This window comes from Oncorhynchus masou, chromosome 12, assembly GCF_036934945.1.
Source record: "Oncorhynchus masou masou isolate Uvic2021 chromosome 12, UVic_Omas_1.1, whole genome shotgun sequence".
Lineage (NCBI taxonomy): Eukaryota > Metazoa > Chordata > Actinopteri > Salmoniformes > Salmonidae > Oncorhynchus > Oncorhynchus masou.
The window spans coordinates 61,253,806-61,265,700 of record NC_088223.1 but is presented as its reverse complement, the minus strand read 5'-3'; the positions used below and the strand labels follow the sequence as shown (position 1 = coordinate 61,265,700).

Below are 11,895 nucleotides of genomic sequence, written 5' to 3'. Positions count from 1 at the left end.
GTCACAATCAAATGGTACCCCCGGAAACAATAGAAAACTGTTTACGTAACGTTAGCTAGCTAACTGTAGACTAACTTGCACGAAATACAATACGAGTAAAATACCAAAAGAAGCCTTAGGCTCACGGTCAGTAACGTTATTTTTCTACCTGTGGTTTTGATCAGCTTGATAGCCTGTCTGGTCAGCTAACGTTAACTTAGCTAGCCTACTGAACTGCGCTAACGTTAGCTGGTTAGCTAGGCCAGTTAGCTAACGTTATCCCTCATCCAGAGATACATTTAAAGAGTTAGCTAGCCAGATGTACAGCCTTTTAAACTTTCACAACCTCTTAGATCACGTGTTAGAAACATAGCCAATCAAGGCTTAGGAGGTTATCAACATTTTATTTTCACAGAATGTATTATAAAGTTACACCCAAGTTATCGTCATTGCCCAATCATTACCAAATGTTTATAATCATAGAGACTCCAAGAGTGGAACCATGGAAGTGGTGCGGCTATTTACAGACCTACTAGCAGTGCACAGACAGCAGCTACAAGCCCTGACTGTACAGGGAGAGATCCAGATTCTATGGTACAGTTACTGGAGAAGGAGATGCTCAGGAGAATGTAGCCCAATGTGAAGCTGGAGGAAGTGGAGGATCAAGCCTGAGCCCAGTCAGGGCAGAACAGAGACTACAGCAGCAGGGCTTCAGCTCTATAAGGTACGACCCAGAGAGACCGCCCAGGGAGCTGGGGAAAGGGCTGGAGAGTGCTGCCCATTACTGGCTCCGAGGAGGACAGCTGTGGATGTGGTGAGGTGTGTGGCCCTGCAGAGTTCTGTATCCCTTCTTCCCAAAGACGTTGGAGACTGAGTGCTGAAGCAGTCCCCCCAGGAGATGGAGGAAACTATCTGCATGGCTAAGGAGTACCTGAACAACACACCTGGGGAGTAGAGCAGTGAGATGGACAACCACTCTGATGGAGAGGGGTACTCTGTAGACCAACAGAGAGAAGAAACAGCAGGGTATGGACAGATCATGTTTTGCCTATTTCTTACACTCATATGTTGCCTACAAATATTGTGGGTTTATTGGAATGCATTTGTTGATATGTTTATTTCAATTTATTTTCAGACATGCAGAACCTTAAGTTAACTGTGAGAAGATTAAAGTCACAGGACTGTGCCCAGGGTTGTTTCTGAAGAGGATAGATGTGTCGAGTCTGCCTGTACTTTAGTTTCAATATAGATGCCAGACATCTGGATGACATTTACAGTGAGGATAGGAGACTTGATGGGGAAGATGATTTTGCTGAACATGAGGGCTGGGTTAAGGAGGAGATAAAATACAATAGCCAGTCTGAAGTAAAGGTTGAGATCGGGTCAGCCTCTGAGATGGGACAGTCTGTTGACATGGCAAGAAATACTGAGAAGGTTGAGAGGGGTCAGCTAAGAAACATAGCAAATCAGATGCCTGTCTCTGGGAGGGCCAAGAGATGTGTATCTACCCATCATCTCCTCGTCCAGCCCTAACACCGCTGAGAGAGACCCTCTCCTACCTGAAACGTAAAAACAAAAGATCCCTCCCATAGACCAAGCCACTGCTGTCCTGACTGTGGTAAGAACTACAAACAGGCAGACTTTGTCAGTAAACACAGTTGCAGTGCCTTCCCTAAATTCCACTGACTGTGACCAAACCTTTACTTCTCAGACATGCCTGACCCACCACCCCAGAATCAATAATACGGTAGTGGGCTGCCCTGAGTGTGGAAAGCAGTTCAGGGACAAGTATAATCAGAAATCTTACGAGGACACACACAGGTGAGACCACTTATACATGTATAGACTGCGGGGACGTCTGTTTTCAGCTGAAAGGGCTACAGGAGAAACAGCAACATCTACACAGGAAAAGGCCATTCTGCTGCAGTGTGTGTGGGAGGGCTTCCATCACAGCCACAACCTGACAAAACACAAGCTTCTTCACTCCCAGGCAAAGCCCTTCCTCTGTACCCGCTGTGGAAAGAGCTTTAACCTCAATGACAAGATGCTGAGGCATCTGAGGACGGTGCACGATGAAAGCATGTTCCCTTGGATGTGGTACAGCGGAAGGGCATCTTCCCCTAACCCTGCCTTGTGTCACGTTCTGACCTTTATTTCCTTTGTTTTGTATTTATTTAGTATGGTCAGGGCGTGAGTTGGGTGGGCAGTCTGTTTGTATGTTTCGGCCTAGTATGGTTCTCAATCAGAGGCAGGTGTCATTAGTTGTCTATCATTGAGAATCATACTTAGGTAGCCTGGGTTGCACTGTTTGTTTGTGGGTGATTGTCTATGTTGATTGCTTGTGTCATCACAGTTCTCATTTAGCTTCACGGTCGTTATTTGTTTTTTGTATTCAGTGTTCAGTACTTTCTTTAATTAAATATCAAGATGAACACAAACCACGCCGCATTTTGGTCCGCCTTTCCTTCAACAGAAGAATCCCGTGAAACCTTGTTAATAATGCTTACATCTCAGATCCTTTCAACTGCTTTAGTCCCAAACCAGCTAACTAAATTATTCCATATGTTCAACAATAAACATTTAACATCAGCTTTAGTGGACATAATTTATTATCCACATTAATCTAGCAACATTTAAGTTACTACACCAGTTTCCCCATGACGAACATTTAAAGAAGCACAAAGACTATTTTGGATCTACAGACTGAGTCCCTGGCAAGTGTGACCAATGAGTGCAGGTACTATGATTGTAACGGGTGGCAGGTAGCCTAGTGGTTAGAGCTTTGGGCCAGTAACCCAAAGGTTGCTGGATCAAATCCCTGAGCTATTCTGTTCCCCGGGTGCCATGGATGACGATTAAGGCAGTCCCCCACACCCCTCTGATATTAAACAGCATGATCATTACACAGGTACCCCTTATGCTGGGGACAATAAAAGGCCACTCTAAAATGAAGTTTTGTCCCACAACACAATGCCACATGTCTCAAGTTGAGGGAGCCTGCAATTGGCATGTTGACTGTAAGAATGTCCACCAGAGCTGTTGTCAAGATAATTTTAATGTTAATTTCTCTACCATAAGAGACTTATTTCCTCATATGAACTGTAACTCAGTAAAATCTTTGAAATTGTTGCATTTGGCGTTAATATTTTTGTTCAGTATAATTGTAGCCTCGGCTCCCGGATGCTGTAACTGTATCGAAGCTGTGCATGGAAGTAAAGCTTGGCTACAACTTTGATACAGAATCCATACTAATGAGTGTTCAGGGAAAATAAACAGCAGACACTGCATATCCTCTTAATACTCTATACATTTTACAGTTTTATTACAATAATCATATAGACATCATGCTCCTGCTGACGAGCAAATACAGAGGCATCCTAGCCTGTCAAATCATCAGTCAATCCTTTTTCAAAAGAATACAAAAATAAGTCAAAAATACAGAAAGCGAATATACACCAGATTAAACCCTTCTGGAGGGTCTCCATGTCTGCTTCTTGTAGCTCCGTCTTTCATTTGTGAAATATACATCAAATGAACTGAATGACATCACTCCAGGGTATTCCAGGGATAGTCGTCAGGCCCTGGTTAGAGCACTCATATTCAGGGACTGATTCATTACTGAAATGGTCACATCACATTACCCTCTACCCATGTGATAGGTCAAAAGATCTCAACTCATATAGACTTGCAGAGGTTCCCAAATGCCGTTAAACAATCATTTATTTCAACTTGAGGCAAAGATGATTTAGCAATGTGTTGAGTTTGCCCCTCTCTTTTCTCCTTCCATCCCTTGTTAACTACTTCCCTTGGCATGCATAAACCTCTACCTTATGTACATTCACATCTTCCCCTAACCCTGCCTTGTTAATAATGGTAACATCTCAGATCCTTCTAACTGCTTTAGTCACAAACCCACATCTCTCATCTATAGCCTTAAAGATAGAATCCGCAGTAGGGGAAACTGCGCCACGGCTGTTTTTGTTTTGTTGACGAAGCAGAGCTGGGGAGCGTTGGGTCTCATGGTAAAAATAAATGCACTATATACACTGCTGTTCTATCTCGCGTCCAATCATGTTAGAGAGAAAAACACAGTTCATTGTTTGCAGTAACTTCTTTGTTGTTGTCATATCGCAAACGGGTGTGGCAGTTTTACCATGAAGGACTCCAGCTTTAAAGTTGGAATCTGTAGTGGTGAAACTGGCAACTAGTTTGACAGAACACAGCTTTTGTTTGGATCATTCTCCCATACGTAAGGTAGGCAACACTAGTCTTGGCAAGCTTAGCTCCAGACAAACACTAAAACCATGAGACCCAACTAACATTAGCTTACCCCCTGCACAATGTAAAGGAAATAAATTGACACAGGAACAACTGATCAATTAAATCGAATGACTTAAGTCCGGACTGGGTTGAGAACTGGACCTACTCTGCAGCCTTGCTATATACAATTTACAGGCACACATACATACACGAACCACACACACACACAAATGCTCATGATGCACATCAATCGCTTAGCCCAACAGCAGCGCCATGACTCCATGTGGCTCAGGTTCCATGTTCATGGTTAGTGCACTCGTTGTCCATTGATAACAACGTCATCAAACTCCTACAGGAGGCAAACGCAGAGAACAGCAGAGTTAATATGACTCCAGTGTCATGGAGTCATATAAACCCAATAGTAACACTTACAGCCATGATGGACACTGTGACTTCTGAAATGTCAATAGATCTATGACAGACAAATAAAGAAGTTCATATCTGCAGTGCCAACTAACTCCCCCAGACCACCCTCACCTCTTCACTCTCCCTCTCCTCTTCGTCCTGGGCCTGTGCGTCAGAGGCCCCTCCAGCCTTGAGCAGGGCCTGTACCTCCTTGTTGGGCCTGTGCAGGGAGCAGTAGAGGGCTGTGTGGCCTGCATAGGAAGGCTGGTCTACATTGGCTCCCCTCTGCAGCAGCAACTGCACCACCCTGGGGCTCTGGGACTCCACGGCCCAATGGAGAGGGGAACGGCCTGAGCCTGGGTCCTGGGGGTGCAGGAAGGGAGAGAGAGGCAGTGAGTGGATCATCATAACCTTTAAGTGTAAGTATCTTGCTCAGCAGGTGAGGTGACCTTTAATGACTTTAATGAATGAAGTGCTGAGGCATGTTGGAACCCAGCAGGCATGGAGGACCCACCCTGTCTATATCAGTCTACTCACCCTCTGGTTAACATCAGCTCCTGCCTCAATCAGCATGCTGATTATGTCCTCCTTGCCCCTCTGTACTGCCAAATGCAGTGCACTCACTCCTAAAGGAGGGAAAGAAAGCGAGAGGGAGGGTGACATTACAAATAGAGAAACCTAAAAGGTAAAACAGGGATGTTAAAGTTACGGTATGTAAAGTTTCTAACGGTACAACGACAGGCTACACGTCGTCTGGGCGATCTGTGTACCCGAGTAGTTGGTGACATGTAGATAGTCGGTGCTCTGGCAGTTGGAGGTGATCTCTCGTACACAGTCCTGCCTCAGCTCCCTGACAGCCAAGTGCAGCGGTGTGTTCCCTCCTCTCTCCTGGAGCTCAGCACTCGCACCGCCCCACAGCAGCCCCCGCACACACTGGGACTGGTCCACTATGACAGCCAGGTGGAGGGCAGTCTGACAGAGGAAGTAAGGAGGAGGAAGAAAAGAAGGATATTGAAAATAGAGGAAAACAAAATAGAGACAAAAAGTCCCCAAAGTAGGAGATTTGAGAGGGCCAAATGAAGAGTGAGGAGACCAATAAAATGAAAGTGGACACATTAATAAACCCCCCATTGGGAAACTCACTATGCTGGTGTGGCTGATCTCAGCTCAGAAGAGCAGTGTGCCCCTGTGCTTACCTGTCCCAAGTGGTTCTGGATGTCCAGGTAAGGCACCCAGCTCCTGTCCAGAGCGATCACCCCCAGTAAGTATTGTACGAAGGCCCAGTGCTCGTGGATAAGAGCCAAGTGAAGAGCCCTATGAACAAAGGAGATGTTTGAGATAACAATGACAAATAGCCAACAAACTGCTGTTCATCATGTGAATAGTAACGAGAGCCTACTCACGTGTCTCCATCCTCAGACACAAAGTTCAGTGTGTTGAGCATCTCGTCTCTCCTTTGTCTTTCCTCCTCCAGGCTCGGTGCTGCTTGCCTCCCACGGTCGTCGACTGTGTAACTGATAACTGGTTCATTCAGGTGCATGGTCCCCAGCCCCTGTGATATACTCCCCACCGTCTCATCTGTAATTGAGTCCCCTATAGCCGAGTCCAACCTCTCTCCACCACCCAGTGAACTAAAGTCCATAGGGTGCTTGTCAGTGTCATCCAGTGAGGGGTAGGAGGCCGTGTGAGGAGGGGACCTGGGCCAGGTTTTGGATGTCTCATTGCTGAAGGAGTCATCCAGGCTCAGCGCTGTTCCACTCAGACATTCTAGCCCACTGTCGCACCAATCATCCGGTGCAGAAGTACCCAGAGTTTCGTGTTCGTCAAGCATAGGCCGTGCATGCTGCTTTCCAAAATCGCACCTGGGCTGAATACCAGCCATTACGAATACTGTTGCTAGCTAGCTATTCGTTTTTTATAATAGACTATTTTGCAACAGCTGGTTAAAATCGATTGATTTTAGTAACCAGTTTGCGAAAGCAATGGAGCAGGCGAGCTGTGCTTTCAAGCTGGTAACTGATGTCCAAGCAGTTAGTTAGCTAGCTAGCACGCTAAAGGTGCTAGAGGACCAAGTCTACGAAAACAGTACAGGGCGCTGCATCTAAGCTCTAACTGATATCATCAAAGTTCATCTTTGATGGTTTTTCACGGAGTAAAATAAATATTAACGTTACCGTGCTAAATTGTTTACAGATCAAGTCGTCTCGCGAAAGGAGATGTCCTGGGGAATTCCCAAAGCCTCTCCAGCCAAGTCTGTTAGAAGGAGTGGGTACTGTGCGCATGCGTGAAATTGCATATCGGATAGGTCCTTTATTACGGTACCACGGACAGAACAATGAGAAAAACATATTTGACTGAACTGCTGTTATAGTGAGATCAAATCAACGTTTATTGGTCGCGTACACAGTTTAGCAGATGTTACAGCGGGTGCAGCGACATGCTTATGTTCCTAGCTCCTAACAATACAGTAAAATGTCAAACAAGTACACAAATAATAATAAACATTTAAAAAACACAACGCACACTAAGAATGATATGAACAGCAGTAGATATATTAGTGAGCTATGTCACTTTGCTTCTGGACCAGAGTCTGGAATATAAATATCACTTAGAAATGTCCTCGTTTTTGAAAGAAAGGCACATTTTTTTGTCCATTAAAATAACATCAAATTGATCAGAAATACAGTGTAGACATTGTTAATGTTGTCAATGACTATTGTAGCTGGAAATTTTTTATGGAATATTTTATGGAATATCTACATAGGCGTACAGAGGCCCATTATCAGCAACCATCACTCCTGTGTTCCAATGGCACGTTGTGTTATCTAATCCAAGCTTATAATTTTAAAAGGCTAATTGATCAGTAGAAAACCCTTTTGCAATTATGCTAGCACAGCTGAAAACCGTTGTTCTGACTAAAGAAGCAATAAAACTGGCCTTCTTCAGACTAGTTGAGTGTCTGGAGCATCAGCATTTGTGGTTTCAATTATAGGCTCAAAATAGCCAGAAACAAAGAACTTTCTTCTGAAACTCGTCAGTCTATTCTTGTTCTGAGAAATTAAGGCTATTCCATGCGTGAAATTGCCAAGAAACTAATGATCTCATACAACGCTGTGTACTACTCCCTTCACAGAACATTGCAAACGGGCTCTAACCAGAATAGAACGAGGAATGGGAGGCCCTGGTGCACAACTGAGCAAGAGGACAAGTACATTAGAGTGTCTAGTTTGAGAAACAGACGCCTCACAAGTCCTCAGCTGGCAGCTTCATTAAATAGTACCCGCAAAACACCAGTCTCAATGTCAACAGTGAAGAGGTGACTCCGGGATGCTGGCCTTCTAGGCAGAGTTGCAAAGAAAAAGCCATATCTCGGAATGGCCAGTAAAAAGAAAAGATTAAGATGGGCAAAAGAACACAGACACTGGACAGAGGAACTCTGCCTAGAAGGCCAGCATCCCGGAGTCATTTCTTCACTGTTGATGTTGAGACAGGTGTTTTGCGGGTACTATTTAAAACTTCTTCGGGTTCAGTGTCCCTTCCATGGGACGGTTGAGCTAACGCAGGCTAATGCGATTAGCATGAGGTTGTAAGTAACAAGAACATTGGCAGAAAGCTTAAATTCTTGTTGATCTAACTGCACTGTCCAATTTACAGTAGCAATTACAGTGAAATAATACCATGCTATTGTTTGAGGAGAGTGCACAATTTTGAACATAAAAAGTTATTAATAAACAAATTAAGCATATTTGGGCAGTATTGATTAAAAAAAAGTGACAGAAATGCAATGGTTCATTGGATCACTCTAAAACTTTGCACATACATTGCTGCCATCTAGTGGCCAAAATGTATATTGTACCTGGGCTGGAATAATACATTGTGGCCTTTCTCTTGCATTTCAAAGATGGTGGTACAAAAAATAATACAAAAGAACGGTTGTTTTTTTCTTTGTATTATCTTTTACCAGATATATATACACCCCAAAAAATAATTAAGGGAAGACTGTTTGGATTTGGCGTCACTCCTATCAAATCCCATTGAGAGCATATGTCATTGACAGAAAAATCTTGAATTGTTGCATCTCGCTGTGTTGGGCCTTTCCTAAATTATCCATGGATGGAGATAGGGATTTGGACTTCTGGTTTTACTTAATTCTCCATACTGGCCAATGATTATAACGGCGATTCTGATCCAACCATTAATTCATACATTGTTGTGCCCCTGGCCTGACAGGATGGAAGTTCAATATGTAGCTAGATGTAGAAGGCTAATGTTAACTAGCTAACATTGCCCATGAATGAAAGGGCTTGGCTTCCCCAGGGATTTGACCCACGCACCACTACTGATGGCCTGGAGAAGCTGTTTATCAGTCTCTCGGTCTCAGCTTTGATGCACCTGTACTGTCTCCACCTTTTAGACAGTAGTAGGGTGAACAGGCCATGGCTCGGGTGGCTGAGGTCCTTGATGATCTTCTTGGCCTTCCTGTGACACCGGGTGCTGTAGATGTCCTGGAGGGCAGGCAGTGTGCCCCCGATGATGCGTTGGGCTGACCGCACTACTCTCTGGATATCCCTCGGGTTGCGGGCGGTGCACTTGCTGTAACATGAGGTAATACAGCCTGACAGGATGCTCTTGATGGTGCATCTGTAGAAGTTTGTGAAGGGCCAGGACACATTTCTTCAGCCTCCTGAGGTTGAAGAGGCTCTGTTTGGCTTTCTTCAATGTGCTGTCAGTGTGAAGGGACCATTTCATATCATCAGTGATGTGCACGCAGAGGAACTTAAAGCTTTTGCCCCTCTCCACTGCAGATAATGCATTATTAATACAAATTTGGGCATCATTCATCTCAATCAATACATGACTTACTTTACATAACGATTGCTGGGTTTGCTCGGAAAGCCTGCTTCATGTTGCATAGGTGTCTGTCTTTTGAAGAGCACAATTATCAAAATGGTATTGATCCTTGATATCACCATCAATTCGTTTGATGACATTCCCTGTAATAATCACTCAACGAACAAAGATAATTTGCAGTAGAAAATAGCACTTGAAGTCAAATATGCATTTTATGAGGATACACAGGGTGGCGCCAGAGACCTATACGAAAACCATGTTTTGTTTTCCTCTTTGTCATCTGTAAGCAAAAGGAACATTAACAAAGGTTATCAAGGACAAACGGAGCTCTATTTGATAGGATTCATTAGCAACTAATTCGCTGCATGAAGTAATGGTATGAGACGTTCCAAAGATAGGCTAAAACATTTCAGAGAAGTAAAATACATTTCTGAAAAAGTCAAAAGGAAATGGAGCGATGAAAGAGGCTACACAACATGTCATGCTTTTGTGTGAAAAGGATATTCAAAGAAACTGAACAGGAATAACTAAGTGTCAGAGAATTAAGAGGGTTGTTTGAAGGTGAGGTGTGTATGTGTGTGTGTGTGTGTGCGCGCGTGCTTGCATGCGTGTGTGAGAGGGAGGCACTTAATTATAATACCTTACCACACTCTCTCCTCCAGTATCACCAGCCAAAAGAAGCGAAATAGAGAGAGAGAGAAAACATGGTCAGCATCCATCCATGTATTGATTTGGAAGGTGGATGTGCTTGTGTGGTGGTATGGAGTTAGAGATGGGAGGGAAGGGGTTAGTAAAACACCTGGCCAAGTACATTCATTTCAGCAAGCTAGTGGCCCATGGAAAAGTATGTACTGTGTCGGGATGTAACTAGCGTAAACCCCACCATTAGTTCAGCACAGCAGAGTAGCATGTGGCTGTGCCAAAGATGTGCTGCTGCAGATGAACATGTGGATGATTCGCATGGGAGCTGAGCTCAGTCTGGGGGTCCTGCTCTGTACACTATGTGAGGAGGGGAGAGGAGGCACTCCTAGGGGAGGCTCAGGATTCTGGGCTGATGGGGGAGGAAGAGGGTGGGAGGAGGTAGAGGAGGTGGAGAGATCACCACTCTACACTACAGCAGCTCGGGCCCGGATCCACAAGGTGGCAAAAGGAAACTTGTGTCCCCTCTAGTTTTATGCCCCTATATTAAAAAAAGCAGAGTGACAGGACAGCAGTGTGTGCCTGGTGTGTGTAGGGGGGCTTTGGAAAGCTTAGGTTTGACTCCTTTGGGTTTCCATACATTTTTTACAAAAGAAGTATCATCTGTGGTATGCTAAATTAATAACGTGATATGCCTCTGTCTTTAATATTTGATTTTGATTTATAAGGGTGGAGTCAAGTTTACCATTGTAGCAGCTTCACTCAACATGCCTCACCACTACAGTGTTTAATTAGTTTCTTAGCTAACTGTAAAAACCATTAGCTTTATTAGCCTATTTAGCTAGCTCGGACCTAACAATGGATAACATAAATTGGCTTCGCCAAAGTACCCAAACAAAGCCAAAGGAGAAGAGGACACCTAGTTACTGGTGTCAGTGGATGTTAAAAGTTGTGACAGTATTGTGAGGTTCTAGTATGTGGTGGACAGTACAGTAGGCCAGGAGGACAGAGGAGAAGAAACTGAGTGTAAAAGATTGTTCTTGGATGCTGTCATTGTTGAAATGTCAGAACGATTCAGAGAACACAACAGCCAACTGGTGGAGGCCCTGTGTGCCCTTGAGCCAGAGAGCCATTAATTTCTAGATGTTAAAAAGGGGAAACCACCGCTGGATCTAAGCAAAACCGATTTGGTGGAAGCGTAGTGTGTAGGGCGCTGTCCATGGTGCTGATAGAGTGCAGCGGAGATTTCGAACCAACCTGTCACTTCTTTGTCAAAAGCACTCAATGGTCTCTGCTTTATTGTGGTATAGAATGATATAAGTAGAATTCAATATAATTCCAATGTAAGAACCCAAATGGCGCCCCTGGGTAAAGCTACATATGGGTGTGTTTCATCATAGAAATAGATACATTCTACTATTGTTTTCTTGGTAGCCTATTGGTTTGAGTTGTTGTAAATGGAACTGTACGTATTAGAAACGTGTTCATGGTAGGCTGGCGTTGCTTAAATGATTATGTGGGTCGAATTTGATCCACAGAAGTTACTGAAGCCATGAGCGGCTTGATTGTCCATGTTTGAAGCAGGCCTGTGCATGGCTGCATCTCACTGTATGAGGTTGTAGGATATGTTTTAGTTATTTCCATCTCCAACTGTTAGATTACTGTAAATGTAAATAGCGTAAAAATAGATTGTGTCATGCCTTTATCCATTTGATATTTTGTTTACTCTGCCTACTTGGTGCCACTGTTTTGTTCTGTTCA

At 44.1% G+C, this 11,895-nt stretch overlaps 1 protein-coding gene and 1 long non-coding RNA gene across 2 annotated transcripts; one reads left to right on the top strand and one right to left on the bottom strand.

The window, feature by feature from the left end:
- The first annotated feature begins 37 nt into the window (after nt 1-37).
- On the top strand, nt 38-3,195 carry LOC135550568 (uncharacterized). The gene is made up of 3 exons (XR_010457121.1): nt 38-126; nt 463-1,005; nt 1,115-3,195. It is a non-coding gene; the product is annotated as an uncharacterized LOC135550568 (long non-coding RNA).
- Nucleotides 3,196-3,277: 82 nt separating this feature from the next.
- LOC135550564 (NF-kappa-B inhibitor alpha-like) lies at nt 3,278-6,936 on the bottom strand. The gene is made up of 6 exons (XM_064981495.1): nt 6,048-6,936; nt 5,841-5,958; nt 5,415-5,616; nt 5,182-5,270; nt 4,777-5,007; nt 3,278-4,588 (listed from the first exon to the last, which is right to left on the bottom strand). The coding sequence occupies exons 1-6, from the start codon at nt 6,524-6,526 to the stop codon at nt 4,547-4,549; spliced, it is 1,161 nt and encodes a 386-aa protein (XP_064837567.1). The 5' UTR covers nt 6,527-6,936; the 3' UTR covers nt 3,278-4,546.
- Nucleotides 6,937-11,895: the final 4,959 nt, after the last annotated feature.